Source organism: Rasamsonia emersonii, assembly GCF_000968595.1.
Source record: "Rasamsonia emersonii CBS 393.64 chromosome Unknown ctg1118621760667, whole genome shotgun sequence".
Lineage (NCBI taxonomy): Eukaryota > Fungi > Ascomycota > Eurotiomycetes > Eurotiales > Trichocomaceae > Rasamsonia > Rasamsonia emersonii.
The window spans coordinates 1-16,170 of record NW_013562825.1 but is presented as its reverse complement, the minus strand read 5'-3'; the positions used below and the strand labels follow the sequence as shown (position 1 = coordinate 16,170).

The following is a 16,170-nucleotide window of genomic DNA, read 5'->3' as shown; positions in this document are numbered from 1 at the left end:
CCCGACCTCGCTCCAGCTGCTCCAGCTGAATCTGAGCCTGCTGAGACTGAGCCTGCTCGAGACTGAGCCTGCTGAACCGAGCCTGCTGAACCGAGCCTGCTCCGGCTCCAACTGCTCCAGCTGAGTCTAACCCTGCTCCGGCTCCTGGCGCTCCGGCCAAGTCTCCTACACCGCCTCTGTTCACTGGTGCTGCTTCGCAGGTCAGCCAGCCCGTTGCGGGTCTCCTGGCGGCCTTCATGGGAGCCATGGCTCTTTTGTGAAACGTCTATGAAGGTGGCTTGATAAGGGGGAGAAGAAAAAAGAAAAATGAGTTTTCCGCAAATGTACTTGCTGTTGCTACATCCCGATTGCTAATAATGTCGAGGGAATCAATCAAAGTTCTGTATTTTTTTTTCTTTTCCTTTTTTGGACAGTGTCCCAGACAATAATAACCGCAAGAGAGAATGCTGAACCAGGACTCTCATCCGCCGGAAGCTGTTTAATTTTGGACCTGTTTAGAGTCTTTTTTAATCAAGAAGAAGTACCTGCTAACAAAGTAATTAGAATAATAAGAAAAAAACAAAAGTTGAATTGTGTTTTACAATATTTGCAATTACTGTATTGTCATGCCGGATAATTTCGAATATTGTTCGGCTTGGAGTCATTGTTGGAATATCATAGATAGATAAGATAGTAGAACCGCCTAGTAATGACTCATTTTGAACAAAATTCATTTTTCTTTGAGTCATTTTAGGGTTTAGAAGGTCATGTCGATCTTCTTATCTAACCAGCATTACAGTACAGCGAGAATACCTTCTAGTAAAGATTCTTAGTCTCCACACTCAGCATTATTTTAATAGCAAACAACACGATATGTACGTTCAGCCGCAGATGCAGACCTTCGCTCGGGGTTCATTCACCCCGCCGCAAGCAGCAATCGCGGCCTCGTACTATGTTGGAACGTTAATATTGAAGCCATGTTTCCAGGATAAACAACATATCAGATCAGACCATCTACTCCGATCGTATATTCTCTCTTTTTATTGCTAAGTTATTCCTGCGATGCCCTCCCTCTTCGACATTCCCAAGGAACTCCGTGACTACATCCTCGAACTTGCGCTCACCACCGACCTCGCGCTGCCCGCCAGTCTTGCCACGGCGTCGCAGGACCGGGTTACCTTTCTCAAAGACATCAGTTATGACGCGTGGGACTATGGCCCCAAACACATCAAGTACGACCACCGCAATCAGGCGACTACCAGTCTGCCTCTCCTCCTGGTCAACCGCCGGCTCTCTGCCGAGGCCAAGGCCGTGCTGAAGCGTCTCCGGAAGATGGCATACAGCATCGACGTGATGTACGTCGATGACCGGGAGCTATGGCCCACCTGGCTTTGTGTGCCCGCGCTCTTCTCGACCCGCGTCGACCATGTGGTCGCCACGTTCCGGGCGTTCAGCACGGGGGAGATCTACGTAGGTACGAAGTCTGGGCTTTTCGCAGGCGACGGTGCACCGGAGCAGATTGTGTGGTGTTTTTACGGCCTGATGGAGTGGTTCCTAAAGTGCGGACCGGTAGGCAAGCAACAACGACGACGAGGAGGGGAGGGCTCGCAGGAGAAGGACGGGGGCGTGATTGCGCAGGTCTTGACCCTGGACTGTGTAACGCCTCCGGACCCGAGTACGCTGCCGGCCCCGGAAGTGACATATGGGGACTGGATACGGCCTTGGGCCCGTCCCTACTTGCCTGTCCGTGGCAGCAAAGAACCGCCCAAGGGTGTTATGCGTCCCGAATGGCTGGCCAGATTCATTATCGGTAAGATCAATATGCTCCTTGACATGAGCTACCATACAGCGTATTACGGGAGGATCATGTACGAGCGGATCGGCGTCATCCGGGTCTGCGTGGACGGGAAACTGGAGCGCGAAATGAATCTGGCCGAGAGACTGGCCAAGCTTCGAAAGGAGGGTCCGTCGGACACCTTCGGCAATGTGCTGCGGGAAGATCGCCAGAGAGTCTTCTGGCAGTGGAAGAAGAGAGCGCTGGAGAAACGGCGGGAGGCGGGTCTTCCTGTCATTTTTCCTGATGACCCGGATTTGTCGAAGTTTGGATAAGAAAACGATATCTCTCCATTTCACACGCTGCATGAAGGAATAGAAGATGGTGAATTGTTTTCCGTCAGCCGACCGCAGAAGACAGCAAAGAGGAGCAATCTCAGCACGCAAAAGAGAGAAAGAAAGAAGGATGCTCTGCCCTCATACCCGAGAATTGGATAGAAAGGCATTATACCCAGAGTCCTACCTACCTGTTAGAGCTTAGAACAATCTTCTTGATGCCCTCATCATAGCTATCGAAGAATTGGAGAATCGTCACCGAGAACTAGTCCAAATCCAGGTAAGGGATCATATTGCGGACTTGTCTCGTCAGACATAAAAGAGAAGCACTTTTTGATAGCTTCGTCTGAAGCTGAAATCTAGACTGATAGGTTTACCTCAGGAGTGATGTCACATCCAGTCTTAGCTGCTGGCCAAGCAATGTTCTAAGAATATTGTAGTCAAAGACTATGGCTTAGGGCAAGATAAGCTTTTCTATGCCTTGCTTGGTCATGGCAATGGCATGATTCGTCCCTTGTAGACTGTTTACAGCTGGTAGATTACTGCATGTCAAATTCTAAATTAAGCACGAGGCATTGATTCCCTGCGGGGCTGTGCTGACCTTTTACCTCTTTCGGATATACTTTTCCACTTCCGGAATGACGATAACGCGGCAGGAAAGTTCTATGTTCTGATCGGGACTAGCGCGTGGCTGAGTGCGTTTTTTACATGCCTAGTTAGGAAACACATGCGCACCTACATTCCTGATCAGGAAGTACATACATCTCTTACTGCCAATAACCTTGTTATTATTATCAGCAGTCTTCTTCCTCGTGGCTCCGCGGCGATCTGATAGGCGCAAGATGACGCCCGTTTCGTTTCAGCGCGGGGCGACACGCGCGAGTCGATTCGATCCGCCAGCATCCCGGCGATCGCTGACAGCCACGCTAAAACAGACCAAACGCCATCTTCTTTCGTTTCAAGCAATCTTATTCCTTATCGCGTGCTGCTTACCTTGGTTCATCCTGCGTAATTATTGGATCTTGATCTGATGCCAACCGTTAGAAAGAAACGGGCAGTTCGTTGCCAACGTGCTGCGGCCCGCTGGAATACGCAGGCGCAGTCGAGCTTACAAAAATACGCCATCTCAGTTAATTGCTCGTGGGTTGCGTCTATAAAAGGTCGATGATATCCAGCAAGATGGGAGCAGAATTCGACGATCAGCAGCCTCTTCTGATCAACACCTGCTTCTACTAAGAGTTCCTTTCTGCTGAGATATCCATCTCTGTATCAAGATTCTAATCCATTGACTCTCTATCTATACACCAACATGCGCGTCATCTTTAGCGTTGCTGCCCTCAGCCTCTCCTACCTGGCTGCAGCCTCGCCACTGCCTCGATCCTCCAGCCCGTTCCCCTTGAAGGACGGCTTCCCAACCCCAACAAGACCGAACTGCAACAGATCGAGCTCAGGGCCTTTGGCACCTTGCCCAACGGTCCTCCGCCGGCCAATATCAGCCGCGACGGAATACTGAACCTGCAGCTCATTGCCTTCAATGAGCTGTTCGAGGTCGCCTTTTTCGACAGCCTGATTCACAACATCACGACCAATGTGTCTGGGTTTGAGGTCAAGAACGCCAAGTCCCGCGAGCTGCTTCTCAAGGCGCTTGAGGCGGCGAAAGCTGTAAGCAATGACACCAAATACTCTCCTTGGAGAGGACAATACTGACAACGATAATAGCAAGAAGAGCTGCACGCCTTGAACGCCAACAACGCCCTCCAGGCCTTCACCGGCCAGCCGATCCAGCCCTGCCGGTACAAATTCCCGTCCACGGACCTCGACTCGGCCATCACCCTCGCGGGAACCTTCACGTCCGTCGTGCTGGGCACCCTGCAGGACGTGATCCAAGTCTTCGCCAAGAACGGCGACGTCGGCCTGACGCGGGCCGTCGCGTCCGTCGTCGGCCAGGAAGGCGAGCAGGAGGGCTTCTTCCGGCAGCTGCAGGGCAAGGTGCCGAACGAGCTGCCGTTCCTGACGACGAGCACGCGCGACTTTGCCATCAACGCGCTCAACCAGACCTTCATCGTGCCGGGGTCCTGCCCCAACATCCAAGTCATCCAGGGCCTGAAGGTCTTCGAGCCCCTGACGCTGCTCAGCAAGCCCGAGGCCAAGACGGAGCCCATCCAGTTCAGCTTCGAGACGACCGATACTACGAAGAATATGGAAGGCTTGAAGCTCGTCTACGTCAACCAGCAGAACCTGCCCATCGTCGAGGACTTCACCGTCGTCAAGACTGAGGGTTCGACCGTCACCATCGAGGCGACTTTCCCTTACGACGAGAACGAGCTCAACGGTCTGACCATTACCACGGTGGTAGAAGGTGCCAGCGGCTCAGGCAGTAACTTCACGGATGCGCAGGCTGTCGCTGATGCTACCAAGTTTGGTCCTGCTTTGATTATCGTCAACTAAAGGACGATCGAGGACAATCAATAGTATATATTATGAAGAAATGACTATTTCTTTGCTTTTTCTGCGTCTTTTTTTTTTGTCTCGTATTTTCCCATTTTCATTCTGATGTTTCTTGGCCATGTACCTACCTACCTCCCCACCTCCCTACCTCGCATTTAGAGACTCGACACGATGTTCTTGTCAGTTATGTGATATGAGTTGCACGTTACACATAGATATACTGCATATATGGGTTCTTTTTGTGTCTTGTGTATGTCATGTTTAGGGAAAAAAAAACACAAAGAGAAGAATAGTATGCAATGATACTTTGTCTTAATACATACGTAGCTATAAATAGGCCATTTCTGAGTAATGACAGACATGGACATAAATATTCTTGTTCGTTTCGAATAACTCGTCTCTATTTATATCATTCCTAGCTAGCATCTGCATCTGCTACCGCAATCCCTGCAATTCCTGCTCCACCTCCGCTTTGACAATCTCGCGCACCCCCTGCCAGCCAACTCCCGCGCCCACAGGCGTCACCCGGCTCTCCTTCTGCTCCAGCCCGACAAACTCCTGCGGCAGCACCTCGGCAAAGTCGTAGCCGTCCTGGCCGCGCAGGGCCAGGTCAACCGCGTTCGCGAACTTGGCCGGGTGCGCCGTCGACAGCGAGATGTGGCTCGTCCCCGGGTTGCGCTCCACGGACCGCAGCGAGGCTGCCACGCCCACGGCCGAGTGCGGGTCGAGAATGTACCCGCCTGTCTTGGAGCTGTGCGCGCTGCCGCGCCCCAGGTTGGGAGGGAAGCACGAGGTGTAGATCGCCCGGATCGTCTCGATGGTCTGCTCGTCGCTGACCCGCTCGCTCTCGAACTCCCGCTTGGCGCCCTCGAACACGGCTTCAGTCACGCTGAAGCCGCCTTGCGTCTTGAGCTCGTTCAGCCAGGTTCGGATGCGCTCGCTGGCGTTGCGGCGCCTCTCGTCCACCGACGCAGAGCCATCCGCTTCGAAGGTCAGGAACCAGAGCAGCCGCTCAAAGTTGCTGCTGACCAGAATGTCCATTGCCGGGCTGTGCGTCTCCTTGACGCCCTGCGCAGCCGGGCCGTTGAGCGGCGACTTGGTGTAGTGGCCCCCGCTCTTGAAGAAACGGTCCAGGATGTCGTTCTCATTTGTGGCAATGACCAGCTTCTCCGCTGGAAGACCCATCCGCTTGGCGAACCACCCCGCCAGGATATCACCAAAGTTACCCGACGGGACCACGAAGCGGACCTTGGAGCCCTGTTGGAAGCCCGGGGATTTCGTCAGGGTGAAATAAGAGTAGAAGTAATATGTCATCTGGGCGAGAATTCGGGCCCAGTTGATCGAATTTACCGCCGCGACGTTGTGCGTGGAATTGAGGTCCGGGTCGGCAAACAGCGACTTGACGATGTCCTGGCAGTCGTCGAAAGAGCCCTCGACGGTGAGGTTGTGGACGTTCGAGTCGAGAACGGTCGTCATCTGGGCCTGCTGGATCGGCGAGACCCTGCCCTTGGGAAACAAGATGAAGATGGACACATCTTTCTTGCCTCGGAGTCCGTAGATGGCCGCTGAGCCCGTGTCTCCGCTCGTGGCGCCAATGACCGTGAGGTGGTGGCGGTCCTTCCCTTGTTTGCCCTGATTCTTACGGACGAGGAAGTATTCGAAGAGGTTTCCGAGGAACTGCAGCGCGACATCCTTGAACGCGAACGTCGGGCCATGGAACAGCTCGAGCAGATAGAGATTTCGTGTCCGGTCCAGCTCGACCAGCGGGGTCCTTTCTGGGTGTCGGAATGTGGAGTAGGAGCGGCGGATGATGTCTTTCAGGTCTTCAGGAGGAATTTCGCTCGGAGAGACGTAAAGGGAGACGATCTGAAAGGCCAGATCTTCAAAGCTGAGGTTGCGCCAATCCGACTCCCACGAGGCGGGGACAGACGGGATCTGTTCGGGGACGAAGAGACCGCCATCGGAGGCCAGGCCTTTCAGGACGACATCTTCAAAGGAGAGCTATCAAACCGGAAGACGTGTCGTTAGCTGTGTCCAGGGATTGACATTGCATCTGACTCACTCCATACTCGGAACCCCTCGTGCTGAGGTAGCGTTGCGAGGCTGGATGCGTCATTGGCGAGGTGGTTTTCAATCGAAAGAAGCTCAATTGACGGAAGATCAGTGAAATCAGACACAGACTGAACTGCGTCTGAGAAGAGACTCGATCTACGAAGCCCAGCAGGCGGGGATACGCATGTCTGCCATGAAATTTCTGGGGCGTGACTCCGACGCCGCATGCCCCTCGTCCCGATCGGGCTTAGCGCGTGCCGACAACGGCGCCGTTCTACAGCGCTCTGATTGGTCCAGCGATCGCGCCACGTGCTGACAGGGAAACGAACAACTATACTCCGTACGGAGTACTCCTCTATTAGTAACTACATCTAATCGTCAACCTATCTACATGACAGCTCATATGGGTATGAATGCAGCAGAAACGGTGTTTTCAATCACAGAGAAGGCTTCGTCACGTGTTGCTCGTTGACCAGCACGTAGCGGTACCGCGCCCGGCCTTTCTCCATGTCCACAATGGCCTGGTTCGCGTCCTTCATCGAACGCTGCTCAACCCACGGGTGGATGCCCTTCTCCGCAACAAAGTCGAGCATCTCCCGGATCTCGTGGGGGCTGCCAATGAAGGTACCTCCAATCTTGAGGTTAGAGCGCAGGACTGTGAAGACCGGCATGCCCAGGACTCCAGCATCGGGAAGGCCCACCTGGATGAAGTGGCCCCCGTAGCGGAGCAAGGAGAGGTAGTCGTTGATAGGCATCTGGGTAGATGGCATGGTTAGCGAGAGCCTCGATTGCCTGCTGGACAGGCTACGTACCTTGTCAGACGAAACGGTGCAGATGATGAGGTCCAGGGACCGCGCGTGGGTCTTTGCCCAGTCAGGCTCGTCTTCAGTCGCAATGTAGACGTCTGCGCCCAGCTTCAGAGCATCAGCTGCCTTGCTGGCCCTGCGCGAGATAGCAACCACCTTGTCGGCTCCGAGAGCCTTGGCGAACAGCACGGCAAAGTGACCCAGTCCGCCAACACCGACAACACCCACTTTCTTTCCAGGGCCGCAGCCGTTCTGCTTCAGGGGGCTCCAGACGGTGACACCACCGCAGAGCATGGGGGCTGCTTCCTCCGACGGGATAGCATCGGGGATCTTGAACACAAAGTGTCCCGGAGACCGGTTGTACAGGGCATATCCACCCATCGACTTGGCGCCGTTCAGGTGGTTACCGTTGTATGTCGGCACAAAGTGTTTCATGCAGTACGCCTCTTTTCCCATGGCGCACTCTTCACAGTCGCCCTTGCGGCCCAGGCAGGAGTCGGCCTGGGCGCCGACACCAACACGGTCACCGACCTTGACGTGACTCACCTGGGAACCGACGCGCACCGCAATGCCGACGATTTCGTGGCCGACGCAGCATGGGTAGTTGGTAGGGGCCTGTCATGATCAGCAACCTGACCGTTTAGGCAGTACGATACACACAAAGGCAGAGATACTTACCCAGCCGCTTCGCAGAGTGTGCAGATCTGACCCGCAGATACCGCAGTGAGTGATCTTGATGTCGACGTCGGTCTCCTCCCAGGGCTTGGGCTCGAACTCCTTCCACACCATCTTCCCCTCAGCGGAGCTGGCGTCGAGGCCAAGCCAGCCCTCGAACTTGTAGTCGGTTGCAGACATTTTGACAGCTATTTTCGAGGATAAGCTTCAGACGATTTCCGCGTTGCTGCTATCGGCGCAGTACCTTGGGGGCGTCTGGCCAGGGTTGATATCGAGGGATATATATATGGAACTGATCCCTCCACTTGCACACCGCCATCTTATTAATCTAATCTCCCTAATTGTGGTGCAAAGAATGCTCGGGATCTCGACAGAAGAGTGGCATGGTGGGTCCGACGCACTGATAGACGGATCCATCGATGGATTAGGTACTGTACACTTGAGGATATCCTGAAACGGCATCACTACAAATCAAATCAATCCCAAGTCAGTTCAAGGCCTGAGGCTTCCTAGGGTTGCTACCATATCAACAACGGACTTTCTCTCCAAGCAGAATCAAAACCGAGCATCATGGTGTCTTGCCGGTCGTTGGATATCATTCGCGGGGTTCTGCCATGCGCAATTCCCGAGACTGAGGTTCGACGGTTCTGCAGGACAGAAACGGGAAACGGCAAAGGGTTCCATTAAGTAAGCTCCATATAGATCCGTGTCCACCCATTGCCAGCCAGTAGCAGACATCGAAATGAAGAGGATTGGCGCCCGGTATGCCGAATCTTACCCGACGCTGTGAAGAATTGACGTCGACTCGTGGGTCCGTCCACTGCAAGCCACCCGTTTCCAAACCTCGTATCAGGATTAAATGTAAGAAAATTCTCTTTTGGAAAAACAGCCCCTCGCCAGCACTCAGCCAGCTGAGACAAAGGAACCATTCATTGCGAAGCATGACATCAGTCGGTAAGCCGGTACCTAGGCGCGGAGTGGCTTGTTGCAATTGAGTTTTTTGGATGTCGTCCGCGCCACAGCCAATGGCAATGCGGCATTGCGCACGATGTATAAAAAAAATTTTTGCCCCTCTTCCAAAAGTTCCACTGACTCCAAGTCTCCACGTAAGAAGTACCTTTTTTTGTTTCTGTCCTTTCTCTTTCGCCCGATATGGACTTTATCTCCTATCTCCATTGTCTCCATAGTCATGATCTCATGCACGCTGTGGCCCATCCGTTTAGTAATCATCTTCGGATAGTTATAAAACAAGGAGTTAAAATAAGGAACGAGGTACTTTCCGTCCTCCGTAGTGGGGTGATTATTATTTATTAACAATTTCCCTGACAACGAAATAAAGTTTCTCTGTGGCTGAATTGGACGCTGTTAACGAACGAGGAGCTGCCAAGTATGTACGGCGTTCTCCGGATGTAGGTACGCCATACCTAAAAACAAGAGACTTATCCCCGAATTGGCAAATATGTACAGTACTGTACATAGGTCCGTGTGTCTGGAAAATTGGTCAAACCAAACGAGTGTCTTCTCTTGCTTCAGGCCCAAGCGTTTGTATTATCTATTTGTCTATTAGGTGCACAGACGCAGATCAGCAAGAGTGTGTACGTTGTAAATAGGAAGTTGCGGGGATTTCACTATATAAGACGGACAGAGTGTATTGTCTGTCCAGTTTGCTATACAGACCTAATAGAGAAATTGAGGAATACAGCATTATCGCTAGATACCACAGACTGTACAGTCAAACTCGATAAGATACAAATGTACAGTACACGTGTATGTAACTCAATCAACTACATGTAGTAACTATATGCACATGGTATTTTATTTAGTGCGGGGTATATCTAGAAGCAGAGCATGGTTCTTGTTCATATGAACTACTACACCTCTGTGCATTCCATGCCTAGTATAATAAGAATTCCTTGTTTCCCTTTATGCATTCTATTATATGATATATCTATCGCAGGTATATACTCGTGAATGGGTAATAATGACTCGAAGATACCTAGGTAGCATCACATCACATGCCAACCGTCGGGCAACTTCTCTCACTACTTTCTCCAGATTTAATATTTATCACTTAGCATGGGCCTCCAGGGTTAGTAAAGATTAAAATTTAGTTTGGTGGGGTGAGTAGTATACAGTATTAGTTGACACTTACCAAAGTTTGACACTTTAGCATAGTAGTACGATAGGATGCAGACATAGAAGTGGTTTTTGGCATAGACTACTCTCCTACTACTTTTTGACATGGGATGCCACGTATTAGCTTACATCAAGCAGGGTCAGCCAATATTACGTACCTTACCTAATTTTGGTGTCTTGTCAATACCACTGGCGTAGAATACCACAGTTTTATTTATTTAGTATCTGACAACAAGCGCACTTTGGCATGGAAATACCATATTTTAGAATAAGATGCAACAACTAGTAAGTAGCTTCTATCGTATAAGGACCAGACGAAGTGAAATTTTGACACATTACCCGATTCTGGGCTATTATAAAGCCAGGATAATTATTGGCTGGCTCATGTGACTTCTTCACAGACAGCATCGATGATTTCTCCTTTTTGACTCTTTCGTTGTCTAACAACTACTCTCGCACTATTACTCAAAAAAAAACATGCCGCATGCTCGTCTTGGAGTATATCTCGCCAGAGAGACTTTTTTTCAAGCTGGGACATACAAAACATTGCATGCTTTGTTTTTACCTGATTTCTCTGACCAATCTGATCTGTATCCAGAAAACAATTAGTTCTTTGTTTGTCTGCTTGTTGACTTTTGTTTTCAGAGTCAAGTTTAGTCAGTGTCCTTCCTTATCGATGAGAAATGGCTGGCCCATTGAGAAAAGTCCCACGTCACTCAGAGTCAATTCTCTGCTGTTATTGAGAGGAAGGGTTTATCATCTCAACGATGCGTTCAACTTGCTCGAAAAGATCATACATATTAATATGTTGCTTTTGCCTTGGCAAATCCAGCGAGTTTGGTGGTGTGACGAGCTTCCAAACTTGAGCCTCAGACCGTGTTACCTGAAAGCTCGAACGTGAGGCTTTTTCGGAGTATTTATCCATCTCTTCCTAGCTGAGAGGCACAAGCAGGGTTAGCCTAGATTAGTCTTCCAGCCAACGGTCCCATGACAATATTGATGTCGACGACAATGACAGTCCGAATCTTGGTGTTGAAATGGATTGTTCACACACATACTGTACTGTATCTTGTGTAGGTATGTTGCGCAGAGACTTTCCTTCAGAACTGGACTGTTGAATTCTATCTAGGGCTAGTTCGGCAGACCACTAGTCTGCGGATATTTGCATCAAGGTTGCATGTTGAAGCAAAACCAACAAAGAACAGTTCACTGCAGGCAATTAATAGATCGAACAGGCTGTGACTGACTCACAGAGAAGATAGAACAACGACAATTACAGCTGGATTGGCGATGTGATCTGGACTGCGCCACTGGAAGCCATTGCCCTGCAGGATTCAGGCAGCATGCAACTAAACGTGTTGTGTTACACTGACGATGGCACGGCTGCCTGCTTGAAAGATTCAACATTCCTACCCTGTGACAGCTAACCACTACACAGCTCCAGCTGCTTCGCGCAGAATGTCGCTCCCACTGCCTCGCGATGCCGTCCCCTTGCTCAAACCAGGTTATTCCCAATTGCTGGACCTGGTCCACGATGTTGCTGGCATCGACCCCATGACGCTGGTCAACATCGGCCTGGTCATTGTCGGACTGTTCACTTTTCTCGGCTATGCTCTCGGCTACATCTACAAGTACGTCCTGGACATGGCCGGCTCGACTGTCCGGATCGACGACGAGGATCCGCTGTACCAGCACGTCATGCGCTGGATGGCTGATCACCAGTTCTTGAACCGCCAGTTCCGCTCTGTCCGCGCCGTCAGCACCTCCAAGAGCTCGTGGGAAGATGAGGAGGAGGCACTCAAGTCGATGATCGGTGGCCAGCATCTCACGGAGCCTGATCCCAACAACCTCATCAGCTATCGCTCCATCGTCGGACGCACCCCGATCAGTCTCCAGCCCTTCCAGGGCACCCATCTATTCCGTCGTCACGGCAGCTGGATCCTCTTCAAGCACCGCGTCAACTCGGGCATCCAGCTCATGCCGCTGCCCAAGGAGCGCGGCTACATCCTGCTTCAATGCCTGGGCTTCTCCACCGCACCCCTGCAGCGCCTGATGGAGGAGGCGCAGCTGTACAACCTCGAGCGCAGCATGACCACAACCACCATATTCCGCGCCATCAGCAACGTCCGCGACATCGTGCGCTGGTCCAAGTTCAGTGCCCGGCCGTCACGCGACATCTCCACCGTTATCTTCGACAAGGCGAAGAAACAGGCCCTGCTCAAGGACATCAACGAATACCTCCACCCGCACACGCGCCGCTGGTACGCAAACCATGGAATCCCCTACCGTCGTGGCTATCTGTTCTCAGGCGCACCGGGCACAGGCAAGACGAGTCTCACGTCAGCTCTGGCGGGAATCTTCGGGCTCGATATCTACGTCCTCAGCCTGCTGGACCCCAATCTGAGCGAGTCGCAATTGATGCGACTCATGTCAGAGATCCCACCGTGCTGCATCGTCCTGTTGGAGGACGTCGACGCGGCCGGTCTCACACGTCCGGACAACGGCGATTCCTCGCGAGGGTCAAGAATCTCGCGGAGAAGAGGGCCAAGTATTCAACTGGACGGAACCGATCCTATGAGTTTGATCCAGCCAGCTGCGAATGGAAACAGCAGCAACAACAATGGACCCGCTCCCAGCGTGTCAATCTCGTTGTCGGGCCTATTGAACGCCATCGACGGCGTGTCGTCACAGGAAGGCCGCATTCTCATCATGACCACCAACTCGCCCGAGGCGCTGGACAAGGCGCTTGTCCGCCCAGGACGGGTCGACATGCATATCGTCTTTGAGCTGCCGTCACAGGAAGAGATGCGTGAGCTGTTTCTGAGCATGTACAGTGAAGGTCCGAGGGAGAGTACGGCAACAACAGCATCTATACCATCACCAATGTCTAATGGCAATGGCATCTCGCCTCTTGAAAAGGACGTGGAAGCGGACCTAGACCTGGAATATCTAGCCCAGCAATTCGCCGCCTCGATCCCCGAGAAACGACTGAGTCTGGCAGCTCTGCAAGGTTTCCTTCTCCAGTACAAAAGACGTCCTCGAGAGGCGTGTGAAAAGGCTGCAGCTTGGGCCGAACAAGCCTTGCAGAAGACAGCACAGGAAGACGAGCAGCAGGAGAAAGCTGTTCAATGAATTATGGTATCAATACCGATGATGACAACTGCATAGATAAGGGCGCAAAGAGTGGGGCGTTCATTCACATCTTACTGCAACGATCCTCTGAGACTATTGTCAATCAGATCAGACTGCAATAACAAGAGTATTAATGGTCACTATTCTGTATCTATATTTAATGAAGATAAAGAATAAACAATAAAAAAATTTTTTTTCGTACGTTATATATATATCCGCTTCTAAGCTAGGATATATAATGATATGTCCATGTCCAGGATTGCCAGCCAAAATATATTCTGGCATTCACCTACTTTTTTTTCTATTTGCTTGGTACATGCCACATACACGATAGAGCTTCATTTGCCATGAGTTGAGATGCGTTTTCACTGCTAATCCCAAGTCGTTGGAACTTTGGGATATTTCTTCGCGTCCATGCCCAGGTCTTCGTAGACACTGTGATCACCTGGAGTCGAAGTTCATCAGTGAACCTGTTTCGTTGCGATCACCTGCAAAGGTTTGGAGGACTCACCCTTCAGTGATTCGATCCGTCCTAGATTTTCATCTTCGAACTTTTCAAGCACCTCGCCTGGCTGCTCCTGATTAGGCTCCTTGCCACCCGCTTCAGAGATACCGCCCTTGCCCAGGTTGTCTTGCGCCTCGCCGATCATTAGGAACTGGGCATTCGGATAGTCCAGAAGCTCTGGCTCTGCGGGCACCCATCGAAGGTCAGCGAATTTTTCCATCACACTGTCATCGTCAGCCCTTTCTGCAGTGTTCTCGAATAACAAATCGACGTCTGTCTTACTCTTTCGGATACTCGGGATCCTTGGGCAGTCGTGCATAAGATGGACCCGGATACTTGGGGTTCTTCGATTGGATGATAAAGCTGCCGCGATTATACAGACCAAAATCTTGCTGGATATCGCTGACTTCGGAGGGAATCGTGAGAATATACGCGAGATGCGAGGCCCGAGTTGTCCTTGTGATGGCATAAACGCCCTCTGCGTATGGCTTCGCTTCGGGCGTTGTGCGTCCCCCACGCGTCTGCGTCTCATAACGCTCTTCTGCAATAAAGGTCTCTCGCAGAGTTTGCATTGAGACTTTCGCTTTCGCCACGAATCCCATCTCCCTTTCGCTACCCGATGTTGGAAATCTCTTCTTCGGCAGTATAAGCAACCGACAATTATCATCACTACCAATGGGTCCGTCTTCCAGCTTTGCACCGCGTGGCGTCGGTCGCATGACGAATAAACTGCGCGCAACGTCGCCAAAGCTGTGCGGTTCCTGCACATTGACGCGAGGACGCAGGAAGAAGTAGATAATACCCTTCTCAAGCAGATTGGAGGGAACGATCTCCTCCCTTTTGGGGGAGTCTCTGACAGCAGTGCCAGCACCATTAGGGGCAGCTGACTCTTTCTGAGCAGTCTCTTGCTCGGAAGGAGCTGGTTTCTCTTCGGTTCCTACGGCGCAATCAACCACAATTTTCCTGAATTGAGCCCGAAGCAATCTTACCATTGGGAACTTCCTTTTCTGGACGTTTCTCTTCGGGCTTCTCTTCAGGCTTTCTTTCCAGGGTCTCTTCAGGAGTCTTTGGACGCTGATCTTGTGGTTCCTCTGCAGGCTTTTCAGCGGGCCTTTCTTCAGCCTTTTCTTCAGGCCTTTCCTCAGGCCTCTTTCACGCCTGTCTTCAGGCTTCTCCTCCGGCTGTTCTTCGGGTCTTCTCTCGAGGGTTTCTTCAGCTGTCTTAGGACGCTGGTCTTGTGGTTCCTCTACGGGCTGTTCCTCCGACCACACTTCCGGAGCCTTTTGTTCCAACGACCCCTCAGTCACAGTCGGTTGCTTGTCCTCCCCTTTCTCCTTGGTCTCCTCATCTTTCTTTTCTCTCTTCGAAGCTCGTCCTTTCGTCGATGCTCCCCTTCGTTTCGAACCAGCTGCGCCTTGGGAAAGAGCCTGATTGGCCTTCACCGCGGCTTGGCGTGTGGATGCCCTAGTGGTGACCATTTTGGGACAGTTAACGGGGAGTATTCGAGGTCGATGTGACAGGACAAAAAGAAAGGGGCGCACTGAAAGCATTTAACATGCTGGAGACTTGAATGGAGGCGAGTGAAGAAAACGCTGCCAGTCATACGAATGGCACCTCCATGAGGGATGCCTGACGTCACACCTGTTTGTAAGGAACGTTTCATTTGATTATATAAGCTTATCGTCAAACGCAGCAGTAGATATATAATCACGTGATGATAGTGTTGATTGCAGGATGGAGATAGGTGCTATTAGCAATAACACTGAACGTGTCTAGCCGGCATCTAGCCGTCAATCTATCTCCATCTGGTCACTCGCTGACACACTGTTGGTAGGATATCCTGCTGACTCTATGCCACCAGCTTCGGGAGACAATCGCGCAGAGCTGGAGCCAGTCTTTGCACGGAGATCATGGGCGCCAGGCGAGAGAGCACTGCGGACCGTCGTGAGGTCTTCCCCCGACCTTCTACTCCTCCTCCGCATTCTCTTGGGACTGGCGAATGGACCCTCCGGCCGCAGATCAACATCCTGTAGCCTCATTTCAGAGGCTGTCCTCTGAGGGTTCTGGTATAGCGCCGATGCGCTGGCAATCTTCCGTTTTCGTCCACGTTTCTGCTTCGGCAAAGGCTGGAAGTCATTGCTGTCTGAGTCGCAGCAGAGACCTCGCAGAGAATTGACCAATTCGGTTTGCCAATATTCTGCAGAATCCAATAACTTTGGAGTCGTGGGCCTTGTTGATGCAGATGTAGGGGTCTGGTCTGCATCATCGTCCGGCTCTTCGATAGCATATGGGCGGACCACTTCCACATCGGCATCATATCCAGGGTCC

General features: G+C 51.7%; 7 protein-coding genes across 7 annotated transcripts; 4 read left to right on the top strand and 3 right to left on the bottom strand.

Annotated features, from left to right (window-relative positions):
• Window positions 1-1,041: 1,041 nt before the first annotated feature.
• T310_8165 (uncharacterized protein) lies at window positions 1,042-2,088 on the top strand (the record flags this gene model as incomplete). Its single annotated transcript, XM_013469058.1, has 1 exon — window positions 1,042-2,088. One exon carries the CDS (start codon window positions 1,042-1,044, stop codon window positions 2,086-2,088), a length of 1,047 nt encoding a protein of 348 aa, XP_013324512.1.
• Window positions 2,089-3,397: 1,309 nt separating this feature from the next.
• T310_8164 (uncharacterized protein) lies at window positions 3,398-4,536 on the top strand (the record flags this gene model as incomplete). The annotated part of the gene is made up of 3 exons (XM_013469057.1): window positions 3,398-3,562; window positions 3,610-3,750; window positions 3,808-4,536. 3 exons carry the CDS (start codon window positions 3,398-3,400, stop codon window positions 4,534-4,536), a joined length of 1,035 nt encoding a protein of 344 aa, XP_013324511.1.
• Window positions 4,537-4,971: 435 nt separating this feature from the next.
• Window positions 4,972-8,249, bottom strand: T310_8163 (Threonine synthase; the record flags this gene model as incomplete). The annotated part of the gene is made up of 5 exons (XM_013469056.1): window positions 4,972-6,537; window positions 6,606-6,953; window positions 7,047-7,343; window positions 7,401-8,009; window positions 8,073-8,249. 5 exons carry the CDS (start codon window positions 8,247-8,249, stop codon window positions 4,972-4,974), a joined length of 2,997 nt encoding a protein of 998 aa, XP_013324510.1.
• A 390-nt stretch (window positions 8,250-8,639) lies between these two features.
• T310_8162 (uncharacterized protein) lies at window positions 8,640-10,173 on the top strand (the record flags this gene model as incomplete). The annotated part of the gene is made up of 7 exons (XM_013469055.1): window positions 8,640-8,705; window positions 8,772-8,831; window positions 8,959-9,023; window positions 9,409-9,478; window positions 9,549-9,660; window positions 9,733-9,836; window positions 10,027-10,173. The coding sequence occupies 7 exons, from the start codon at window positions 8,640-8,642 to the stop codon at window positions 10,171-10,173; spliced, it is 624 nt and encodes a 207-aa protein (XP_013324509.1).
• Window positions 10,174-11,242: 1,069 nt separating this feature from the next.
• T310_8161 (Mitochondrial chaperone bcs1) lies at window positions 11,243-13,337 on the top strand (the record flags this gene model as incomplete). The annotated part of the gene is made up of 2 exons (XM_013469054.1): window positions 11,243-11,282; window positions 11,644-13,337. The coding sequence occupies 2 exons, from the start codon at window positions 11,243-11,245 to the stop codon at window positions 13,335-13,337; spliced, it is 1,734 nt and encodes a 577-aa protein (XP_013324508.1).
• A 371-nt stretch (window positions 13,338-13,708) lies between these two features.
• Window positions 13,709-15,320, bottom strand: T310_8160 (uncharacterized protein; the record flags this gene model as incomplete). Its single annotated transcript, XM_013469053.1, has 3 exons — window positions 13,709-13,782; window positions 13,849-14,066; window positions 14,125-15,320. 3 exons carry the CDS (start codon window positions 15,318-15,320, stop codon window positions 13,709-13,711), a joined length of 1,488 nt encoding a protein of 495 aa, XP_013324507.1.
• A 312-nt stretch (window positions 15,321-15,632) lies between these two features.
• On the bottom strand, window positions 15,633-16,170 carry T310_8159 (uncharacterized protein; the record flags this gene model as incomplete). The annotated part of the gene is made up of 1 exon (XM_013469052.1): window positions 15,633-16,170. A coding segment is annotated over one exon (538 nt), but the record flags the coding sequence as incomplete, so codon positions are not given.